The 24,981-nt window shown below is 38.5% G+C and overlaps 2 protein-coding genes across 3 annotated transcripts in view; both read left to right on the top strand.

Moving 5' to 3' along the window:
• The first annotated feature begins 1,279 nt into the window (after positions 1-1,279).
• On the top strand, positions 1,280-8,309 carry sec22bb (SEC22 homolog B, vesicle trafficking protein b). The gene is made up of 5 exons (XM_065955945.1): positions 1,280-1,496; positions 3,934-4,043; positions 4,948-5,108; positions 6,347-6,493; positions 6,757-8,309. The coding sequence occupies exons 1-5, from the start codon at positions 1,422-1,424 to the stop codon at positions 6,909-6,911; spliced, it is 648 nt and encodes a 215-aa protein (XP_065812017.1). The 5' UTR covers positions 1,280-1,421; the 3' UTR covers positions 6,912-8,309.
• An 11,470-nt stretch (positions 8,310-19,779) lies between these two features.
• The window catches only part of notch2 (notch receptor 2), a 42,995-nt gene continuing 37,793 nt past the window's right edge, over positions 19,780-24,981 (top strand). For both annotated transcript variants that reach the window (XM_065955942.1, XM_065955941.1), the window contains exon 1: positions 19,780-20,117. In XM_065955942.1, the coding sequence (XP_065812014.1) occupies positions 20,045-20,117 (73 nt within the window). In that variant the 5' untranslated portion in view covers positions 19,780-20,044. The remainder of the gene's footprint in view (positions 20,118-24,981) is intronic.

The following is a 24,981-nucleotide window of genomic DNA, read 5'->3' as shown; positions in this document are numbered from 1 at the left end:
GTAATGTACCATATCAAATCGTATTGTATCATGAGTTATCCTACGATTCCCATCCCTAGTTTGTATTATTTCAAACTTACTAAAAATCTCTTTTGATATTTAGTCTATCTTTTGGGCACACCTCTAAGCTTTCTAGCCTTGAAGTATGCAGTATATGTGATTTTAACTAAAACATCTAACCATGCTAAAGATGGCTGGTTCTATTATATATATACTTGGCATATTTGATCTACTCATCATAGCTCGGGCCTTGTCTTGCTACCATAACATTTTAGGCGGACAGCAGACTTTCTGTGTGGCACACATCAGGGTTCATTCAGTGGCGGTCTGCTGTGTCACGCCTTCAGACTGCAGCCTGTGACAGCGACTCCCTATGGACACGCCGCCAGACTCTTTTGGAGTCACAAGACTGAGAGGTTGTGAGAGGTCTGGTAAACCATTGTGGAAGTCTGTATGGAGTTAGGAGGAGGAGCCTCACACTATGTTATTAAATGATAGGCCTCGTGAATATGTTGTCTCTTAGTTATGAATGTGTGTAAGTTGTGTATTTCTTAAGTGTTTACATATGCATGGATTTAGTAAGTGGTTGTCACACTACAATTCTAATGCTTGTTAGGCTGGATACTCACAGGGCTTTGTGTTGTTCTGTCCCAGTGTAACATGGAAAAACATTGTCATGTTTTGATGTAGGTAATTCTGTAGAGCCATTTGCAGTTAATAAAAAGGATTTTTAGGATAAATAACTTTACAGAAACCCAGTCGGATAGTTACTGGATAACAGCATGTGATGAAGGTGTCATAGATGCTAAGACTAAAAGTGAACATGGCTGACCCCTGCTGCTTAAATCTGCGCCTACAGCGAATCAATAACCTGAGTCATTTTGATCTTTGCTACAGGGGGGAAAGATGATCAGAAAATGTGTGGAGCAAGAATGACATCATTCTGCGCAATAATGAGATGAAAAATATAGAGATGGCGTCTTTAATGACTCAACACAAGCAGAAACAGCGGTAAAGGTCTACAAAATGTCAATTAAAACGGCATCTTGTCCTGATATGAAACTTTTTTTGTTAAATAGTTAGTGTTAAAAAACACTTTGCAATAACATTACACCAATAACAACAATAATAGACCTATACATATACGTGAAAATTCCCAATGAAACAAAAATTAGTTCATTAATGCACTGAAGATTAAATTCGAGGTGAACATTCAAGTCTACGTCTTGCGGAACATTTCTTTTCTTTGACCCAATGGGAGGACGGAATTATTTAGCCGTGACACCCAAAGCTCTTGCGTTTCCGGCCAGCTCAGCGCATCAGCCCTGTGGTGTTGTCACTTTAGAGCCTGTCAAACTCTGGTCCCAGTTACCTGCACGGTTCAGAGGGCGGCGGAGAAACACCCCGGGCACTGCGGAGAGATGGTGCTGCTGACGATGATCGCGCGGCTGGCTGACGGCCTGCCTTTAGCCGCCTCGATGCAGGAGGACGAGCAGGTTAACATTTAAGCTATCTTTTTCTTTGTGGTTGCTAGCTGTGTGTTTGCTGTCATCACCTGTGCATTACCTCTGAGATGATCAAATGACATACTGACACGTTAGCTCAAACTACTTGTAGGCCTGTCTACATGAACTCAGGGGGGCAGCGTAATGTTCAGTTTCTGACTAATTCTTCAGAAGTGCAGACCAGGCTTCCTGAAGGTAGCCTGCTGCTTTTTAATAAGCCTAACATTGGTCTTTGTCACATGAAGACGTGCATGTATTGTCTGACATCGTGTATCAAATTCAACTATTTGTTACCGGAATTACATACATTTTTATAGTTATCATATAAATCATCTGGATACATGTATGTTGGCGCACAAGTCTGTTGCAAGGACTGTTGTAAGGCAAGGCAAAATTATTTATGTCGCACATTTCAACAACAAGGCAATTCAAAGTGCTTCACACAAGACATCAAAAGCATCATGACAGAGGAAAGAAAAGAAACATTCAAATATAACAAAAAAAATAATAATAATAAAACAAATAAATCACTGGAATTATTAAATCTGAAAATATGTTCAAATAAAAATAATTAATTCAAATTAAATTAATTGAAATAAATAAAGTAAAAAAATATAAAAAGAGTTAAAAGTTACAGTGCAGAGTTAAAATTTAAAATCTTATTAAAATTGTTTAATGAAATGCAGCTGTAAACAGGTGTGTCTTCAACCTGGATTTCAAAGAGCCGAGAGAGTTTCAGCACACCTGCAGTTTTTTCTGGGAGTTTGTTCCAAGATGTAAGGAGCATAGAAACTGAACACTGCTTCTCCGTGTTTGTATACAAAATAACAAGCCTTAAAGCTACATTATAAGGGTTTTTTGTCTGGTTATGGCACAAAACAGAAATGAACACTGATGTCTTTATATGACCCTCAGACTGTCAGCCACAATATTGATTATTTCTACATATTAATTGTCGAATGCCTAAAACCGCTGGAGGGTGAGAGCTAGGCGTTAAAGCTGCATGCTGTGAATCCCCCTCTTTTTGTAACATTTTCCACTGTACAGATTCTTGATGAGCAATGAACTTACCGTTAAAAGTAAGCAAGATGTGAATTTTGTTTAAAAACAAAAAAACAACTTATCCCGGATTAAACAGAATCCGTAGACATAGGACAAACTGCTTTGTCCACAGGGGGCGCCAAAATCGACACAATCTTAAAGTTCCTCACAGGAGCTTTAAATGATATGTCCCATTACTTTATCCACCAGGTGGCGCTGGCACATGATTTTCAGATAATAGTTTGCTTGGAATATTTGAATAACCAAGTGTCTGGGATTTTTGCAATAAAAGTTTGTTTATAATTTCTTTTGGTGTTAAAAAAAGTCTTTAAATATAAAGGTATTATATCGTTTTTTTTTTCTCTTAAACATTTCTTACTGGCCAAGAGTTTCTGTGCATACTGTACTAAAACTGCAACGTCACTGGTTCTAGAGCAACTGGGAAGTTGATGACTGGCTTAAAAGTCCAGTATCTCTTTTTGAACGGTCACATAATAGTGCTGACTCTAGGCCTATCGGGACAAATTATTTATTGTTGTATTTCTGTGACTGGTCCAATGCAAGGCTTGTTCATGAGACAACTAACTGCCTGTAACATGGCTTAGCAGTCACATTTGATTGATTAATTCACACATCCAAAATGTCAGTATGCTTCCTCTGATGCTGACTTTAGAAAGACTGTTTACTTCTTAATAAAATGTTCTATTGCAACCTGTGACACAAACACAACCTCAACATGTGCAACATATTCAAATGGATGGCATTTTAAGATGTGAAGTTGCTCTAATTCTAACATCTTTCCCTCACTCTCTCATTTGCTCACACAAAGGGAAGTGAAAAGGTTTGTTGAGTCTCTGTTGTGTGCTTCAACATCTTACATGTGTGTGTGATGCTACAGTGTTGCTGTAAAGAACCATTCGCTAGAGTCATCATCAAGCAAATGAAGAGACAAATCCCATCCGTCAGCCAAATGCTGTCATAAACACTTTTCTGTTGTTGTTGTTGTTGTTGTTGTTTTAAAACATGGCATGCAGTCTCAGATCCAGTCTGAGAGTCTCTGTGTGTGCTTATGCCAGCTAGTTATTTTCTGCACACATTCTGTGCCAGAAAAGATCACCAACAACCAAATAGAAAACAATTTGGACGGTTTCTGTTTTTGTCTGTTTTGTCAAACTCATGAACAAATTCCCATACATCTTTATTTTATTTATTTGTCACCTTATTGGAGGTTAGACATTGAACTTTGCTTCTGAGCTCCCTTTGAATGTAGCACACCCAAGTAAATCACCTGCCCCAAGTTTAGAAAGTATATTGTTTTGTAACAGAAGTGAGAGAAATTCATGGTAACTGACTTTTTTTTTTGTGTGGGTGTGTGTGTGTGTTTTAGCTGGGTCGGGACCTTCAGCAGTATCAGAGTCAAGCAAAGCAGCTCTTCAGGAAACTCAATGATCAGAGTCCAACACGCTGCACTTTAGAGGCTGGTTCCATGGCATTTCAGTGAGTATGAAACGAGTCCAGTTAAAGAAATGAATTACTCAAGAATTTCACCAAATTTCACCAAGAAAACAATGTCAACACTTTTACTGATCAATGTCTGTTTTTAATAGAATAGAATAGAATAGAATTACTTTATTGATCCCAAACTGGGAAATTGTGGCGTTACAGCAGCAGGTTATCCAAACACACAATATGAGTAAAAAAACACAATGTTAGCAAATCTAAACATAATATAATATTAACTACAAAGTAAATAAGTACTGAAAGATATCAAAAATAAGAATGTGAATATATACAACCAGGATTTAACTAAGCATTACTAGTCTTAAATATGAAGATTAATAATGGAAGATTGAATGTACATGTGCAAAAACAGAGTCGCAGATGATTATAAATTAAATATGAAAGATTAAATGTAAATGTGCAAAAACAGAGTAGTAAATGGACAGTATTGACATAAGTTAAAGTGCATGAGTGTAGACATATTATAAGCAGAAACTATACAATATAACGGTGAGTAGACAGCCAAATGAAGTGAACATGAGTGCAGGGATAATTTGTAAATTTAACATGTGCAGAACAGATTACAGTATGGAGAGACAGATATTATCATGATGACAGTTCTCTGCTCGTATGAGGTGAGCTGTTGTACAGATTTATGGCTTTCGGTAAGAAAGCTTTCTTGTATCGGTCCTTGTGACAGCGGAGTTGTATCAGTCTGTTGGAGAAGCTGCTCCGCTGTTTGTCCAGTAGGGTGTGCAGAGTGTAAGTGATTACACAACAGAGACGCTTTGAAAAAAAAAAAAAAAACACAATTAATCTCCTTTTAACTTGAGCCTGCACCCTTGAAATGCTCATACCAGCCTCATGTTTCATTTCTCACATTTGACTGTTCAACTTGCAGCTATTTCATAGAGAAAGGAGTGTGCTACCTTGTGCTGTGTGAAGCCAGCTTTCCAAAGAAGCTGGCCTTTGCTTACCTTGAAGACCTGCAGGCCGAGTTTCATGAGCAGCATGGAAAGAAGGTGCCCACAGTGTCCCGGCCTTACTCCTTCATTGAATTTGGTGAGAAAACCCGAAAGGCAGGAACAACAAAGACACTGCTTGATTTCCTGTTTAAGTTTATGTTGCACTTCTGGTCATGTCGCTGAAGTTAAATACAAACCTAGCAAAGTTGAAGGAAACTGTTCCGCTTCAGCAACTCCCCAAATGGAGGTTTTTTTAATGTGAATTTATTTATCTCTGACTGAGAGAAGGAGTCAACTGAATAAGATTTTAAATTTGTGGCTGTAGGAGTAGTCCTGCAATATTTATTCATAATATATTTATGAGCATGTTTTGTAATGACTCCTGACAATAAGGAAAACAACTCATTTTAGGAATCCACTCATCTGACTTTCTTTCTCCTGAAACTTAAACCTACTACTAATACTGAGTTCATCAGAATTATTGAAGGACATGGATAGTGTACAGATTTGATTAATAATGACATTGTAAACAAAAACTGTATTGAATGGAGGTCTGTCCAGTGTATTTGAATGGGATTTGCTTAATGATGTCGATTATCAATGACATAATAGAGTATGGCATTTCATAGAGAAACTATTAAAGCTGCTGTGAGGAGTTTTTAGCTGAGTATGAAACAAAATAAAATAAATATTGAAGCCTCTAAATGACCTACAAAAGCAAACAAGACCATCAGCGACAAGGTTGATCAGATCTATATACAGTAGTTATTTTTGATGCCTGAAACCACTGCCACAGGGTAGGTGTCAGATAAAGTGACAAATGCAACAGAAATAGCCTCTTTAATTTTCAAACATCAAAAAATCATAAGGCGTGATCTGTTTGGCTGTTGAAAAAAAGCAGGGTGAGATTTTATGTCAAACAACACTACTTAAACATGTACTGGCCAAAATCCACAAGGACAGAAGACATACCGCTTAGTTTGTCCATACGAGGCAAATCACAGGAGAGCCTCATGCAACTTTGTGAAAAGTTTGCATTTTTTTTTACTTTTGAATTTCTTTTTTTTTTTTGCATTTCAGGTGAGTTCTGCATCACCTACTATCTCACTGTGCCTTGAAAAACAATGTTGAGAAGGGGGAGGAAGAAGTGCTCTTTTTAAATGCTCAAATGCATCAAGTAGATCTTCAATTTTAGTTTATTTTGTCTCCATTGAGAGAACAGAAATTGTCTACCAGGACTGTGGAATAATAGATGACAAAGGTCATTTAAATTTGGCAGGTTAAATCATCCACAAGTTTCCATTAATTCATTTATTTGCATTGCTCTCTCCCCAGACACCTACATCCAAAAAACCAAGAAATCGTACATCGACAGTCGAGCACGGAGGAATCTGGGCAGCATCAATACAGAGCTCCAGGACGTCCAGAGGATCATGGTGGCAAACATAGAGGAGGTGCTGCAGAGGGGAGAGGCGCTCTCTGGTAGGTTATCTATGGAAGCATGTGTCCATACATTTTAATTACTCTGTTTTCCTGTGATAACGAGTATTGTCCGGTTGTTTCCTCGAGATCTACTTTGAATCCCCAGAGTTGGAAGGCAAACATAGGAATAGAACTGATTTTGTTCTTCTCTTTATGTCATCCTACTCTTTTTTTTTTTTTCCCCACGCTCCTTTTGCCCCTGATTTTTTTTTAAAATTCTTGTTATGGACTTTTCTCTTTCCTCCGGTTTCTCCTCCTTGCAGCGCTCGACTCCAAGGCCAGCAACCTGTCCAGCCTGTCGAAGAAATACCGGAGCGACGCCAAGTATCTCAACACTCGCTCCACCTATGCCAAGCTGGCAGCCGGTGGTGTCTTTTTCATCATGCTCATTGTCTATGTCCGCTTCTGGTGGCTCTGAAAGAAAGAAAGCAAAGGAAAAGAAGGAGGTATTGAAGTGAAAAACGAGCCTGCAGACATTAAGAAAAAGCTGCCACTTTTGACTAAAACACAGGATCCCTGCTCTGAATGAGACTTTGCCGACCGCTCGTTTTGTCCTTGCCTGTCCATGGATGTCTGATCTGAATATAAATGATGTCATAATACATAGTTCTATTATTAACACATATACACAAATGCGGTCATCGTTGGTCCAAGGGATAGATTAAAAGGAATGAGTGAGTGTGTGTGTGTGTGTGTGGATTGTTTGCTTTGTTCTTGAGGTCAATTTTTAATGATTGGTTTTGAAGTTCGGAGGCAAAATGAAGAGAAAAAGACATTTCTGTTTTGGTGACTTTCCAAAGTTGTACTGTACTGTAACCAGACTGATTTCATCTTGTATAGAAGTCTGATCATACAAGAAAGAGAAACAAAAAACATCATGTTATTTATCCTGAGCACATCTGTATGTATCATGCACTCATAAACATTAGAATCATTACAGGAAGCACTTGTTGGGCCTGGACATAAGTTCAACAGTTAATAAAAAACTTACATTAAAACTAAAGCAGGTTAAAAGGCTCAACAACCAAATAAATAACGTTAAGTAGACTTTCTTTTTTAAATATATGTATTTCAACTTGCTATTTTAATTGATTTGGGAAAGAGGAGGGGACTGTTTCTTTGTGTGAGATGGGTAAATACTGCTTCTTTTGGATATCTAGGGAGGAAAATTATTTATAAATCCACCTCTGAGAGATTTTCTTTTAAGGGGGATTAATTTCTCACTAATCCTAAATTTAGTTAAGACGGTGAACCGTTAAATTATTGTTTGAAAAGGCAGAGAACAACAATCCTGGCACTGTTTAATTTTACGAGCTCATATAACCAATGCATCAATAAAAAAATACAATGAAAGTGTTCATCAATAGGAATGATAATGATTAATTGATTAAATTATTCTTATTGTAGACTTTTGCGTCTAAAGGATGAGCCAAAAGAAGGCATGATGTCATAAGTGGGATGGCTTTTCTTTTTCTTTTCTTTTTTTTTAAGATTAAAATTCAACATTCAACTCTTCCACCCAGCTCAATAAAGCAGCTCAATAATCTTCCAGCTGTCCCTATAAATTAACCCCCAACTCTCCTATTCTGTTCCTCTTGCATTGTGACTGTGTGGATCAGCATCTCTCTGTCAAAACACACACACATTGTAAAGACAAACTTGTGTCTGGTTGGGTCCTTTTATTTTGTATAAGGTTTACGTGTAGACTCCGTTTAAAATTGTTTCCAGGCTGAGAGTAAGAGGTGTGTTCAAAGGACACTTTCTCTGTTTCTGTTCTGTCTGCTATGAATAAAATCATTTGCACACAACAAACCTCCTTTCTGTCAGAGCACCTTCAGTTAGACCGACGATTACCAGGTATAGTTGTAATATACAGTGCAAGTATTACAAGAAGAGGGGACCAACAGGATTTTGACAAACCTTGAAATCTGGTGGTTCAAAAAAGTTAAAATCAGATTAATAATACTAATGTTTAATAAACATTGAATAATATGTTGATCAAAAATACGAGTAGTAGTTGCTTTTGAATTTAAAAGCAGCTGTGAACTTTTAATTTGTTTGGAAGTTGGAGCCCCCTATAGACTATGGAGCATAACGTCCTATTTAGAGATGATTTTTATTAGATATTAGATCACTCTTAATTTTAATTAATCTCAAAAGTCTATCTGGATCCATTTGAACCCTAAAGGGGAATTAAGTAAAAATGAAAGACTGATCCTGGATAAGAAAGAAGTGGTGATCATTCTTTTCTATATTTAACTCTTTGAAAAACTCAGCCCAGATATTTTTGGACATGGATTGATTGGTTGATATGCTTTTGTTATAAAGTTTGGAGGAAATCCTCCATTGTTAGTCAGAATAAGTTTATTCAATGTTTCTTGTTCTAATATTAAACAAGGTCGGTGAGGAGGTTTTGCTCGATGGCAAAAATCATAATCACGATTATTTTGATTGATATTGAGTTTACAGTTATTAAACATGATGACTCATTGATTTCACAACATCTGGATCACAGGCATTGATTAAATGTAACACTCTGAACACTTCCACAGTTTGAAAAACAAGCAATTCATAAATACACAAGTGAAAAAATATAAATATATACAATTAATATAACAATAATAATAATGATAATGATAATAATAATAAATATAAATGAATACACTATGTTTTTTGTGCAGTAGTGATGTACTCTTTTGGCTAAAATATAACAACAAACACTTTGAAACATTCAGTACACGAAACGAGCTCAACACGTCATTCAGCCCATTTATCGTTTAATCTCCATGATCTTGTTTTCATGATCGCGGGAAACCAAAATTGTAAATACAATTGAAACTCATTTTATTTGCCAGCCCTACCCAGTCTAATTTATTTTGGCCTTTCTCCTTTATTATAAAGCCGAAGAGAGAGAGGGGAAACGTGGGTGAGAGAGTGTTGGATGAGATGCCCCAAATGATTTAGATAGAGAGTTGAACCAACTTCTGCACATGTGGCACCTGCTCTACAACTGAGCTAAACTGGCACCTCTATTTAAGTTATCCTAACAGCTGTAAGAGAACCAATTTTCCAGAAATACTTTGACCTTTTTTACCTTTGCTTTTTCGTGGTGTTGCAGGTACCACTCTTGGCCAGAAGGTGGAGTACTTATCTCACTGTTGCACAGAAAGTTACTCCAAACTCCAAAGACTTGCAACTCATGTTACTGACTGTGTCCTGCTTTTAGCTGAACTCCAAATCATAGGTTTGTTGTAAAAGACGGTTAAAACAATTACAGGCTGCAGCATCCATCGGAATGAGAGATTAAAAACAGAAAGCAGCTCCTTCGGTTGCATGTTTAATGCAAAAACAATTTGTTTTGCAGCAGCAGTGTGATTCTTCTACTTTAGGTAGAACAGGAAATGTCAGCGAAAAAATGAGAAGCAGCGGAGGGTAGCGTGCCAAAAGTAAACCACAGGGCACAGACTAACCTTTTCACCTCTCAGGGGAAGTGGGTATTTGAAAGTTTGGCCTAAGATGTGATGAAAGTTGTCTCTTTAGTGACGCTTATCTTAGTCACTATCCTGAGATGCTTTTTTGCAAACCTTCCTCTTTTTAAGTTGCATGTTTAAGCTGTGACCTTGCAGCCTTATCTATTGTGTCTATTATCTGTCACTTTCATTCATACTAAATGACATAGAAATCATAAATGACTAATACTGAATAATCTTTGGATAAATTGTACTTGTTTTTTGTAATTTGCACCTTTGTCTGCCTTCACTGAACATTAAAACCTCACTTTTTCATCAAGGGAAATCAGAGTTCCTATGAAAGTCAGGGTTTGTATTTTCTCTAAGTCAGAAACAAGGAAGAGAAACCTGAGTAATGCGCAGACAAAGAACAAAATCCTCGGGTGTGATTGTGTGTGTAAATGTCACAGTGATTAAAGATAGGACTCGGAACCTCTCTCTATCCCTAGGTTACCATAGCAGCAGCAAGTGTGTGACAGTCATGTGAAAACGAAGCTGATTGGATTAAAATACTTTGTGTGATCAGGGGTCAGGAATACGACGCATGTACTAAACACACATAGCCTGATTTAAACACACACACACACACACACACACACACACACACACACACACGTACACACACACACACGTACACACTTTGTCACAAACAGAAAATGTGTAAAAGGGTCTCTGAGGCTTCCACACATTTATCCGTTTTCAAGAACAAAACCTGCTGTGTGCTCTGTTGCCAACTCATGTTACCCAATCTTGATTAGATTTCCTGTCATAGACACAGACGCACACAAAACCACAAGACCGTCCACCCACACTTGACGTCTCCTGAGTCCCGTGTGATCTTAAAGAAACAGGACATTTAAAAAATACAAAACGCGACCTTGACCCCAACCTTCAGCCACTTTGTCTCAAAGTCACTGGAACAGTCCATTGTGCAAATTCACGCCCAGGCTGGGACTTTCCGTCGTGTGTGTGGCAAAGTTACAACATCCTACGAGATGACATGAAATTTCATTGATGATTGCCCGGTGTGCTGATACTATGAAATCAATGGGAGGTCCCTCTAAAGCCTTGTTAAAAAGGGTCTGTCCCTCTGCTCTCTGACAAGTCGAGCTCATTCTTAGACAGGATGTGACAAAAAGAAAGAAACTCAGACACCCTCAGACATATGAACCAACCTACCAAAAACCACTGTGTTTGAACTGTTCTAGTTTAGATCACTGTGATCAGGTCAGTCAGGCCCCGTCCTAGTTTTCTGTATTTAATGAAAAACCACTTCAAGTGTGCAACAAATAGTAACATGTTTGTGAGTAATAGTGCATTATAGAAGTGAATTTAGATCATTTCCCTTTATTTAAACATGGAACAAGGGAGTCTACAAGCATGCTAACAGATCCCTGTGGCACTACAGCTGCTTTGTATCAAAAGACCTATAAGGATTCATCCTCTAAAGATAGACCCTTTGTGATTTTTATACAGAACTTTACAGAACTATATTTTGAAGACGTTAAGATATTTCAGTCTGGAATGAAAGACTTGCATTGCCATTACTATTATATAGACCTTGTTATTGTGGTTTCTATCAATTTGCAATTGGCTAAATTACCTGATTATTTAGTTACGGTATATTGATTATTTTATTATATGTATCTAAGCCTGTGATAGAAGGTGGTTCTCAAAATACACTGGCACAAGATATATAGGTACACAAAGGGACTTTTTACATTTATTTCAACAAACACCATTGGCAGAAAAAATCAACAACAAAAAAAGAAGTGCAAACATTTAGAGACAAATTATTTGGTTGAAAATGGTTTTGATCAGAGGTGGGTTGACTTGGGCATATTTATACTATGAAAGCTCTTCTAACTTATAACATTTACCAAAGTTATTGGAGTTATAACAATGGTTTGCTTTTGTTTAGGACTGAAAGTTTGGTTAAAAAAATGTAAGTGTTTTTTCTTGACTTCTCAGTCCCACATCTCGTTTTTGAATCTGTTCAAATAGAAACATATGTAAACAATATGGGATTATCTGACTTCTTGTTTCCCACTGGTAAAGCACAGTGAGATGTGGACATCAACAAGGCTAGTTGTTTCATCCAAGTCACCCAGTAATTGCCATGATAAAAAAAAAACCTCTCCATCCCATATCAAATAAACTTCCCACCTCATCCCAGCTGCTTCCCTGTCTCTTTCACTTCATCTTCTTCCCGTCTAATCCAATCAGAGTGAAAGGAAGCTGCGGAGGAGACAGCAGCTGTACGGCAGAGGAGAGGGTCATAAAACGCAGAAGGCCGAAAGAGGAAGTCAAGAGACCTGGTGAGTTATTGCCCCCCAAACGTACACATCGGGTCCTGGGAACGGAGAACTTCTCACGGGGGGAGAACTTGTGGAGTGGTTTCCACAGGCCTGGACATGCCCTTCACTCTGTGTCACTCAGTCACACTTTTTTTCCCCATCGATACATTAATAGACGCATGTTATACTGAGTGCTCTAGATTTGTGAATGTCCCTGATTAATACTGATTCAATTTAAAGTACTGGGTAAATATTAACCTCAAAATTGTCTTCAACTTCCCAGTGTTTCTCCATTTATCCCGACAGGTAATATTGTATTTTACAGTTTATTAATAGTGACATATCAGACAAACAAGGACACACACACACACTGCTCAATCAATTGAAGAATTGTAGACACACTCAATGCCAAATTGTCCCCGTGAGAAAGGGAAGGCTTAACTGTGAATTCCAACCATGCCTGTCTTTTAGCGGCTCGTGAATTTATGATACAATTAACCCTGAAGATATGCTTAGAGTGCTCACTTTACACTCTGCATAGCTGTTAGCATGTGAGTTAAAAACACACAAATATTCGGAGAAAAACAAGCTCTGCACACATGCTGTGAACTGAGCATGGAAAAATGCTAAATATCACTGGAACAGACTAAACCTGTTTTGTTTTTCAAACAAGTCAACCCCCAGAATGTTTCAGACGATCTGAATATTTTTTCACAGGAAGAAAAGCCTTGAATTAGAAAAGAGTAAACATGACTGAATGTATTCTATTTATCCCGAGCACTTTAAGACAGACTCTTTGTGACAGTGCGTAATACTTTTAATCACTAAGTCTTTATTTAAGCAATACCTCACAGGAGGGTATAGGTCATACGCTGGCTGATAATTATGAAACTCAACCTTGAATGTAATATTGATTTATAGAATAGTTCGCCAAGCAGAATGTAAAAGTAACAATAAAGACGAAAACATAATTTCTTTGTTTATTTAAACATCCATTGAGTTCTTAACTAACTAGTTCAGCAGCTTGACAGAACACTGTTACACTGTTGCCTAGCAACCCATTCCACTTTGTGTATATCAGCATGTTATTGCAAACAAGGAAACTTTGTATTACGTTCATTCATCTGTGTGTTTGCATTTATTTCTTTTTACAGGTACTTTGGGTTACAAGTTTGTTCAACAATCTATACAAGGACTCAACCACTACGCCACCATCGCCCCACACATTTAATTCTTTCTTCTCAAGTTGCTTTTTATATGCAACCAATGTAAACAAACAGAATTAAAAAAATGTAGTTGAAAGTGGTTTTTCGCTGACTGCTGGTCACACCGGAAGCCCTGAATAATTCACCCTCCATAACCACAGGTTATATCGTTCTTAGACGATAACCAATGTCAAATAACCACAGTCATGAAAAGTGTTATGGACACCTATGGTCAAGTGACCCGTGATTAAAAGTCCCAATGCTGTAGTATATCGTTATCAGTGCTCACAGAATGCCTCTTATGCAACCAAATGACTTTGTCGAGATGAACTGTTTTAGTCTTCTTTGTGACTGAAAAACACCAAACTAATCATTTATTGACTTGCATAAATCTTCAACTCATATAATGCTTTGTTAATCATGTGTCTTTGTTTATGTCTTCTCCTGTCATCCCATCTGTATAGCAAACATCATGGACTGTGGCAGGTTAGTTTGACCTACTGCACACTGGTGCACTGGTGGTGCGGTGTGCAAATGAGCACATCAGTATTTTGTGTTGTTTCCTGCAGCTGCTCACATGCATACATCTGCAATTGAATGCGTCAGGCTCAATGTATGTGAGAATGACCGAGACGACCCTGGTTGAGAGTAAGCCAAGGGTCAGGGTGTTACGATCTCCCACAAAAACTCTCTCAACTAAATTAAAAACCTCCAATACCCATCATCTTGCAGTTAATAACCACAATCATATGAAGGTCAAAGTATGTTTTCTTCAATGAAAAGTTATTGGTCCATCTCTCCAACTAATGGCATTCAAGATCTCATTGCAAAATTGTTCTGAGTTACATTTGAAATCACCAAATTATGGTCTCAGCACAGTGACCAGTAATTGGTCAGTAATGTTTCCATTTTAAATCACATTTACCAAACGATCTGTCATTTTCCCAATCATCTGCTCTTTTGAGAGAAAAAATGTTTGTCAGAAAAAGTCAGAAAAGAGAAGCTGCAGTGCAGCTTGTTTACATGTTTTTGTAATTATTTAATTACCGTATATGTTCTTATTTTTAGAGCTCAAATGTTGCTTTCTGCTACAGACAGTAAAACTTTTCTCACCCCTGAAGTGCATGAGGAATGTTTGCACACTACAAATGTCAATCCTGCATGCATGAGTGCATCTGTATTGTGTGTGTGTGTGTATTTGTGCATGTTTATTCTGTGTATTTAAAATCTTGTCAAAGTATTCAAAATCTGTGTCTTTGTCAGGCATTAGAAACTATAGTGATTCGTTGTGTTTCTAGGTTAACAATGAGCTCCTCTGCAGTCAAATCACAACCATCCATTATGGGTGGTAATGCTAGTGTACAAGGCTAATGTGCAAGGTAAGCTTTATGCTCTATTTGTCTTGGAGTAGTTTGTGACTGAAGGAGTAGAAAAGCGTGGTTTGGGTGTGTGTATGCTTGTGTGTGTGTGCTTGATGGGTATAAACCTTGCAGAATCCAGATGACACAGCCTGGGCCGTTATTTTCCCACAGTGCAATATAAATAGCTTGCTAGTGTGGGGTGACAGTGGGCAGGCTGGGGCGCTCAAGGGAGGATCCCATCCACACACAACAGCACATTCCTGTCCACCTGGCCTGTTCCAGAGACCGAGGTCACCTTACAGGATGTGTTAGAAGTCAAACACACACACGCACGCACGCACACACGCACACACACACACACACACACACACACACACACACACACACACACACACACACACGTACACATGCCTCCTCCTTCATCCACTTCACACCTTTCCTTCATCACCTGTTTCCTCGCCTCTCTGCCAACTCCCCCTTCTCTCCTCATCAGATAGGGACCCCCTGGTCGAGGCCTCTGCCCCACATCACGCATGGTCACATCGGGTCCTCACGCTCGCCAACTCTCCACCTTTGACCTCTCAGGCACGCAATGACGCACACTCACACGCACACACACACTCACACTCACACACACTATCATGATTTTTTCACACCATCTTACACACAATAGACCTATAAATCAACTGATTACAACTTAAGGCTGAACATTAATGAACTGCATTGTGACAAAAAAAACACTGTTGTGGGACAGCATGCAAAACTAATGCTGTGAAATAACTTTTATGTCATCATTGGCTATTCTGCAACATGCATCTTTCTCTATTTTATTATAATAAAACAGCAACAACAACAAAATTGTGGGCATGTTTACACTCTTCAAAAAAGATCCCATGTCAAACCAAGTAAATGATTACATTGTTTTAGTGCTCACTTTAGTGCTTTTTAAGAATTATGCTTGCATTATCTACCCTGATGTTGACACATGGCTGATATAAATTCAAGTTCACACAGGAAAATGATTTACTGTGATTAAATACTCATAAAACAGTGTCTCTGTAAATAAGGCACTGTGTGGTTTCTCATCCTCAATGACCCCGCTGTAGTGGCCAAACTTTAGTGCTTGATGCTTGTGTCAACAAGATGTGAAACTAAACTGATCTGAATAGGATAGGATAGGATAATACTTTATTGATCCCCAGAGGGGAAATTTGGGCATTGCAGCAGCAAGACAGAGAAAGAAGTAATACAAAATTCACAGGATAGATAAGATAAATACAGATAGAAACAACAATAAGATGTATATACAAAATAATATAAATAGTTGAGTTGATCTAATGAGCGTCTTACGTCTTATATATTTGCTAGTTATCATGGTGAGGGACACGGAGCATGAACACCCCATCAACACAGCTCTTAGCTCTACTGATTTGATTCAGAGCTTAAATTATTAAATCTACAAGTCTTTTAGCCTGCAAAGAAGAATGGGGCACACATAACAAATATGTTATCTGTCTGTGGCAAGCTTCTTTTACAGCAGTCACAACAGGTCAGTAGAAATGAAGGTGATAATCAACCCTAAAAATACCCGTTAGCTTCCTGTCCCACAGATCTGCTTACACAGTAAAGTCCACATTAGATAGACGATGCTTCCTTCACAACATGTGCAAGCGTCTTGAGCAGGGCACATGGGGGCATCAGCACTTCACACCCAATGACTGCTGGGCATGCATACTCACCTCAGAGAAGCCAGCACCAGATGCCTGCAAGCCAACACTTAACAAAACCTGATATCAGTGAAGCATTCAAAAGCTGCATGTAAGGTTAAAAGTGCAAAATGGTGCTTAGAGAAAGATTAGATTTTAAAAGTCTCTGATGCCTTCAAAAAAAACCAGAAACCACTTAACAAGATCTGCCTTAGTAATGTGCAACTGTTTATGCTAGCAAATAAGGCCCTGCCATTACTAATTATAGAAAGGCATCGTATATACACTCGCCATCTCAGAATGTAAAGGCCATGTGACTACTGAAATGACAGACGCTGATTTGGTTTCCCATGGCTTTCAAGCTGGAGGATGGTGTGTTTATGGTTCAGGGGGGTGCACAATAATACACACACTCCCTCTAGTGTAATCAGTCATTACTATCTAACCCCTGAACGTGTTTTGCAGTATAAATCTACTAGCTGACAGGCGAGTCACTTTGACAGATGAGCTCCAAATCAGTGTGAAGAGTCCCAACAGTGATAAAATGCAATGTCTCCCACCAGCATGGCAGAGGGAGATGGCTCTGATCCAGGTCAAGCTTTATCACCACTCTGGTATACCTAACACACAGAATATTTTTGCAGTGGATCCAAAATATGCTGCATTAAAGCTTCTGTTAGTAGTTTTTAGCTGGCTGTAAACCAGAATTTCCCTCAGTGATTAATAAAGTATCTAAATAGAAAAAAATAGAAACAGACCATATGATATATTAAAGATCATAATACTGACCTCTATGTGCTGTTAAAAAAAAATGTAACCAAGACCATGGGTGACGAGATTGATTATTGCTACGTTATTTTAATGCTTGTGAACTACCATCTTGTAGGTGTCATACGAAATGACTGGTCATTGACATGTTGCTTTATATCTTGCTTTATACCAAAGATTCACAGTGAGTGACACATTTGAGTGTGTCCTCAGGGGCTGTCAGAATCGGCAAAGCAGCATTTCCCGACAGGAACTTTAAAGTCCATATAAAACACAATGATTTCATTTGGATTCTATGCTCCTCATTGAATAGATTTTTTATGGCTTTGTAAATGCTTTCAAAGATAACAAACTTGTTGTCATCTTAAACATTTGAAGTTTGAGTGGTGGATGAATTTAAGTGTGGTTCAAAGGGATTTAAAGCATCAGTGACACTTAGCTTTGTTTTCTAATGTTCTTTTTTATTATTTAAGACTGTTTCAGATTCATGTGGTAGCAGTCGTTCTTCAGCACAATGGCTAAGAGGAACTAATCAGCGTTTTCTGCTCATGAGGCATCCACGCCCTTTTTTACCCCATGTTTCCTGAAGTACAGAGGCCCACATCTGGAGTGACATCATAAGGAAAGCAGAACTGCAGAAAATGTGATCCTCTGCTGTGATTTATATTCCATTGCTATTGGCTCACATGATCAAGGCTTTGTCATGAAATAAGAGAGTTGTCAAAGTGTGGTTAAGTGTGGATCAATTTAAATTGATAGCCAAACTATTGTCAACAAAAACGGGGAAATATATCGGGTAGAACTATATGTTTTGGTGATAGATAAGAAGAAAAAGGAAGACGCAAGAAGTGGTAAATCAACAAAAACAGCATCTGACCAAATGACTGAACTGCATTTGTTGTGGAGCCAGCACCTGACCCCCAACCAAGCATGAAGGCGAGAGTTTGACATTGGCCACGGCAACCAAAGCTTTGTCAGTACGGACCCCTGAAGAGATCAATTTGCTCCCCCCGTTTCCAGGCCTTTCAGCAGGGTTGAATAGAGGACAGAGGGCCGGTCGCAGCAGCAGGAGGCTTGGCAGTGTTTCTCTAACGGGGTGTAAAGACAAACAAATCACAGGGATGAGACGAGGCCTTGTTATTGTGATGAGCCTGTGATTTACACCTGGATCATTCCAGCTGATAACAGATAATTAGTTTGGGATTACTCTAGAGTTTTGGTAAGATAGTGTGTCAGTCTGTGGATGATTGAAGAAATGTAAAGGGCAGTGTTGGGGTTCGCGTGTGTTTTAGACATTAGCACTAATAAAGAAAAACAAACTATTGCGTAATACATTTCCTCTGTTGAACAACAAGATAAAATCCTCTTGCTAAGTCTTAAACTTAAGAGATTCATTAGGTAATAATCGTTTCACAATCGTTTCACTTTCACACGTTAAAAAAGGTAAAATAAAATCCCAAATGGCTGATTTCAGCAGTTGAGGACAAGGGACCAGCATTTGCAGATTTCTTTTTTGCTGAAAAAACATTAAATAACCGTACTAGGTTTATTGCTGTAATACTTTTTTGCATATTTTTTTGTCAATCAGTAAAGAAGGTTAAATTATTTATTTTTTGTGGCCTACAGGTAGACTTAAAAAAAAACCCTATGTAAAACCAAAGTGATCCTAGCTCTGGTGATTGTGATTTTAATTAGATCAGTGGGATATACATATTGGTAACCTCTGAAAACGGCATTTATTTTGAAACTAAAGCCTAAACACTTTAGGTCTCGCCTTGAATTAGGCTGTTCTCCCACATAGGCTATTTTATGGTGCACAGCCTACTCTCAATATATATCACATTAGGCCTATGGGTAGGCTATTTTACATACAAAATCAGAAAAGGTTAAATGCTCAATACGTGGCTTTAAAGCTCACTGGGAGTCATTCTGCAACAACCTTTTTGGTTTTCGAAGTCAAGATTCACATGCCCATAAATTACCTGAAAACTCAACACTGGAGAACCTAACCACTTAATCTGGCCCAGAACAGTTATAGTAACGAACAAAAATAAGTAGAGTGGGTGTAAAAAAGTCGTATCGGGAAAAAAAAAACATGTAGCCTAGTTCACGGGAGGAGGAGAGAAAAAACAAATAATTGAACGGGTTAATTTTGAGTCATACCAAGCTCCGAGAAGTAGAAAAATGAAGAAAAAAAATTCCTCCGCCTAAGCGTCTGAGAGAAAAGAAAACGTAAACTTTTTGTGTGAATTTGTGTGGTGTTCAGGGTTGATTAAGCAGCCGTGGCAAGGAATGCGATCTTTTAAAGCGACTAAAGAAACCATCAGTTTGATAACAGCTTTACAAAGTTTTTACTATCTTTTCAGCCGACCGATAGATCCGCGCTGACTTCAGCGGAAGGATATGTGTTTTTGTGTCTCCGCTCAGTGTGACTTCAGTGACTGCTGAGAGGAGAGGTGGAGGACTTTTCTATCGCCGTCTGTAACTTAGTTGAGGATAAATTAATGTGTATTTGAAGCGGTTTAATGGAACAACGCGTAGAACTCGTGAAATACGGCTGAAATGTTGTAGTTTGGCACTACAGAACTTTCCCTCTTAATTGTGTGTGACCCATTTTCAGCGAGACATTTTTGAGAACTAGCGAACTGCTTCAGGGGAGAACTCAACTTCGGTGCTGGCGACCTTATGTGGATTTTACAAAAAATATGGAGCAGTTTCCCGGTTTCTCCTCGGGCAGATCACTAGTCCTGGTCTTCTGCTTCATCCGACTCTCTTTGGGTAAGTTTTTTTTTATGTTTCTTTTTAACGATAAAGCCTCATCACGGTTCTTCCAAATTATTCATACCTTGTCATGATCACGTTTCGTCACCTCTGCATCTGCGGCGCACGGGGCGGACGTAGCATCTCTGCGCGTGCACTATCAAGGTGTGGAAACTCTAAAATGTTAAAATGAAATATCTAAATCTGAAGATGGACAGAGGATGTTCCCTTAGCTCGACAGATAATGTATACACAGAACTTACTGTGTATTTTACGCTGACAGTTTCATTAAACTTAGATGTTCTTCCACCTATAATACACGCTTGCAAACACAACATTTAAATATATTATACATACCTCATATGGTTTGAGTGTGTCACAGTAAAACTCACAGTTATTGACTTTCTTAGTTTGTATTTTGCTTTGTATTGTGACTAGTTTACTATTAAATGGCTTTGAATTTATGGGCCTTTATTTGTTTTACCTTTTTAATTAATGGCACTACAGGCTACTTGGTCTAGCCTATCTGAAATCGTATCTGTGTCTGATTCAGAGGGCTTTGGTCTGGTTAATATGGAAACTGTGGGCTTCTTCTGACTGTCACATCGCTGCCCAGATGTTGAGCAGCAGAACAAGAAAGAATTCAAAATGGACACCTACATTAACAAGACTGCTCTGACTGTAATGAAGGAGGGTGGATTTGGGGAGAACAAACTAACATCATCATTGTGGTTAAATGAGTTTCATGAGGAAACAAACACAGATTTTTCTTTACAAGATTTTATCTGCATACAACTTAAAAAAAAATAAAAAGAACTATCAATGATGATCAAGTTTTTTGAACTGCCCTGTTGTTCAGAATTTGTTGTCAGTGAAACAACTGCACATTCTGGGGATGCTCAAAATTGTGAAGGAAAGAGTGTTAAACTTCAATTGACAGTTTGGCATTAAATGAGGCACAGGAACTGTGCATATGTCCAAGAACTCTAGCACTAAATAGCACTGAATGCTATTTAAAAAAGCAGGTATAAAAACTGTTTGGCACCTGTCTTTAATTAAGGCCTTATTAGTTTCCACAGCCAATTATTGGGTCATTATGGTGTTAGATATTGGGTCAGCTGACAGGAGATCAGGAAGTACTCTGAAGAAAGCATTGTTGTCTTGCATATAAAAAAAATGGAACTAGATTGGAGCACTGAGACTGATATACCTTAGTAGAATATTTATTACATCAAAAAGGCTTGATTGTCTGTGTGCACTGTTTGTTTTTCACGGAAGTCTGAAGTTATGAAACTTGCATTGCTTAAATAAGAGTGTTAACACTTATAAATATATGTATATGTATTTTCAAACTTTGTCTGATAGGCCTAATCACCGTCATTTGGTTATGCATGTGTATTTCTCCTTGAGTCTCACTGCATCGATGCATGTTTATTCCAAGTAAATAAGCATGCGTTATTGAATTGAATCCTATGTTAAAACATCTTTTGAAGTGTGTTTGGCATTGTTAACTACCACTGTCATAGACATTTTAATGTTTGTCTTTACCGTTGTAGAGACATTATATGTTTCTTTGGCTGCTCTTAGAAATGAGGCATAGTCTCAGAGTTGATAGATGCAGCTCTACTCTTCTTTCTCAAGTTTTTCATGGACCACAGGTGACTTGTGAACAGGAAAGTTACACAAAAGAAGTGAAAAGACAATGTGAAGTGCTGCAGGCAGTGCAAGGAGAGGCAGTGGAATGTTGTTGGTGTTTGACATTCCTCCCCCCTCTCTGTTCAGCCTCTCTATTAAACGCACACGCGCATGCACGCACTCACACTTTGTGCACCATGATTTTCTTTGCCTACTATGTGATAGTAGAGTATGTTGCGTGCAAGGCCAGAGTGTTTTTTTGTTTTTTTATTTGACAGGATGGCGCGGTAAAAGGTGTTGCTTACCTTGATGACACAGTGAGGTTTTACCCTAGCATAGTAGAGCTCCTGTAGCCTGCAGCAGGGTCTTTATTACTAATTCTTTAATATTTAAAAATGATTTTCCATAGTGCTTTACAGTATCGGGTAACAGGGTGCTATTTGCAACTGACATGAGAAAATGGCATGGCAACCAATTCTTGTCCTCTGCAACCTCTTTTAATGAGAGACAAATGGATGTTGTGCAGAACAGTTCAATATTCAATATTGAGAATTGTTGAATCCCTACTATAAAAAAAACATTGCAACAATGGTGATTATTAAGACAAGCAGTCAGATAAACCTGATTATTTAGAAAGCGCTTTTATAAATCTGAGTATAACAGACTGAAATATAAAAAGCTGCATAATTTGAATAGCAAAGTAATTATTATTCCCCATCAAGGACATCAACTTTACAAACAAAATATAGAAATCTTATGTAAGTATCAAGTTTGCTGTAATCCATGAAAACATTTATTTTTCTTGCATTAACTTTGGCAATGTCAAACACCTAATTATCACACACTGTTCATTTAGCGGATTTGTGTATCGATGCACTGCTGCAACCGCTTTTGTGAGTCAGATGAACAACAAACGTCCGGCGTGTCTGTTTAGCGAATATTTCTTCAGTTTTTTGGGCCCAACACAGCACTCTGTATCAGAGTTTGTTTGGCTTAATTACAGCTACAAACTGCAACATGGTGCAACGTTAGTAACTTACTGCGAGATGATTTCTTGTTCAAGGAAGCAGTAGGTTTCTATTAGCAGTATCTAAATCTGACACTTGAACAGGAAATAAAATGCTTTGCATCTCACAACTTGCCTGATCCACTTCAAGTAGATCAATATTACCATAATATTGACATTATATTGTCTGAAGTAGATGATTTGTCTGTTTTGTTCAGTGTTACTAAGCTCTAGATGGTAATTGGTGGTATGGCACATTCCTAAACAACATATCAGAGGGTACATTGGCATTCGTTTACACTTTTCATCCGTTTATTTTATACTTTCTGTTAAAAAAGGTTTGCTCAGTAATAATTTTAAAGATAGTCAGTAGCGTTTTTGTAAAAGAAATATAGACTTGCTCTCTGCCTGTATTTTGATATTTTTGTGTTTTGGTTGACACTGGGCATTTTTTGGCCAGGGAGCTGGTATGATTCACCCAGCCAATGACAGCACACAGGTGAGTTCAGGAATGGATACAATTCAGTGATTGGACAATATTCAAACCGGCGAATATGACGGACATGGGTGTAGCACTAAAGATGATAAAATATAATTATAGTGAGGCAAAATTCAGCTTTTCCAAGGGTGAACTTAGGGTTGCCTTTTCCACGCGAACACAGAGCCTCTTTAATGTTGGACAGGCATGTGCCAAGCCCCAGTGGTAAGCTTGTGCTAGTGTGCGGTAACTTGTAGTGTAGGAACAAGCAGTAAATGTACACACGGTCACACCAAGTCCTGCATTGAATGTGCGCTTTTGGGGGCAATGAGCCCAGGAGGAGGGGCCCAGTTTGAATGTTGTGTTTACAAGCTGCAACGAACAATGCTACTGGCTCTACCTTTAAGAGCTGTTGAAGACAATGAATCCCTCTCAGTGCTGCAGACCATTTGAATGTGAATCTGATTCTTGAGGAAGTGTGGGTGTCATCTTGGTGGCACACGACATCATAGTGTTACCCCTATGATGTGGGCATGTGGATGGTTGCATATATTTACCCTGTGCAAACAGCAGACTGCTGACATGCGTGTGTGTATGTATTTGTGTGTGGGTATTTATTGTATTGTGGATACAAACTGACAAAGGCTAGCGATTGTGCAGTCCGTGGTTTACTTGCATCTGACCCAAGCTGAAGCCTGGTGTGAAATGTGATTTATCTCCGCCATGCTTCACCCTGTGCACTGAAGACAAAGATATTTATTGAGCTGCCCACAACACTGCATTAGTTTCTGACCACCAGCTCTGCCCACTGCCGTGTGGCTGTTTTATTGATGTGGCCTTAGACATCTTCTCTGTGAGATTTTCCTTTTATTTCAATCTTTTCTCTTCTCATCTGCTCCATGCAGTCTCTGTGTTGTTCAATTTGTGCTGCTTCAGTGTGTTCATATTTCAGGTTATATTCTCTTCAGCCTGTTGAGTAGTATAGTTAAAAAATACCAGTGTGTTCGCCCATATGTTTATCTTCTTGTTGGTTGCCAAGGGATAGAAATAGTAAATAACGTGAACTGCTTGTCAGAGGGTGGCGTTTTGGGAGGCTGCAGTCCAGATGTAGTTGTCTGAATCTGGATGCACACATACAGTGCATGTGTGTCTGTATCTGAAGCCGTGTTGGTTTATGATTGATTTAAAGTTAAACTGTGATATAGCAGCTGAAGTTGACATGCATAGCAGACAAGTTGAGAGTCACTATTGACCTTTTAATTTCACAGTGCTAATAGATAGATAGATAGATAGATAGATAGATAGATAGATAGATAGATAGATAGATACTTTATTGATCCCGAGGGAAATTCAAATTCAAATGCATCAGTAGGCATGCTTGACCAGTTTTCTCTTACTTGCTTTGATCCACAAGCATTAAATAAATACCAGTGAAAATGTGAATGAAGCGAGGTGCATGCCCTGCATGAACCATATGCTCTGTTACTATAGGAGGGGGTGTTTGCGGCTGTGAAGGTCGAGGGGATTACAGAGCGCTGTGTATGCACTGTTGAACAGGTTAGCAAATTAACAGGGAATTACTGCAGCCTGCATTCCTTGGCCAACACAGCCCTGTAATCCTGGAGACATTCAGGCAGGGCGCATGAAGTAATGAAGCAAGCAGGTCACATTAGGCTGGAGAGGGGAGGAAAGTACTTTGTTAAGGACTTGCAGTATTAGTTAACTCTGGTTTAGCAACCCTGTTTAATTTCTTGCTATTATTT

The sequence above is a fragment of the Labrus bergylta genome, chromosome 6 (assembly GCF_963930695.1).
Source record: "Labrus bergylta chromosome 6, fLabBer1.1, whole genome shotgun sequence".
Taxonomy (NCBI): domain Eukaryota; kingdom Metazoa; phylum Chordata; class Actinopteri; order Labriformes; family Labridae; genus Labrus; species Labrus bergylta.
The sequence above is the reverse complement of the archived record's forward strand: the minus strand, read 5'-3'. Positions and strand labels throughout refer to the sequence as shown.

Excerpts from the sequence above, each read along its gene's own strand:
- sec22bb (XM_065955945.1), top strand. The coding sequence starts at position 1,422 with ATGGTGCTGCTGACGATGATCGCGCGGCTGGCTGACGGCCTGCCTTTA. Across the intron at positions 4,044-4,947 it reads GCTGGTTCCATGGCATTTCA|CTATTTCATAGAGAAAGGAG; the intron begins GTGAGTATGAAA and ends TTCAACTTGCAG. Across the intron at positions 6,494-6,756 it reads GAGGGGAGAGGCGCTCTCTG|CGCTCGACTCCAAGGCCAGC; the intron begins GTAGGTTATCTA and ends TCCTCCTTGCAG.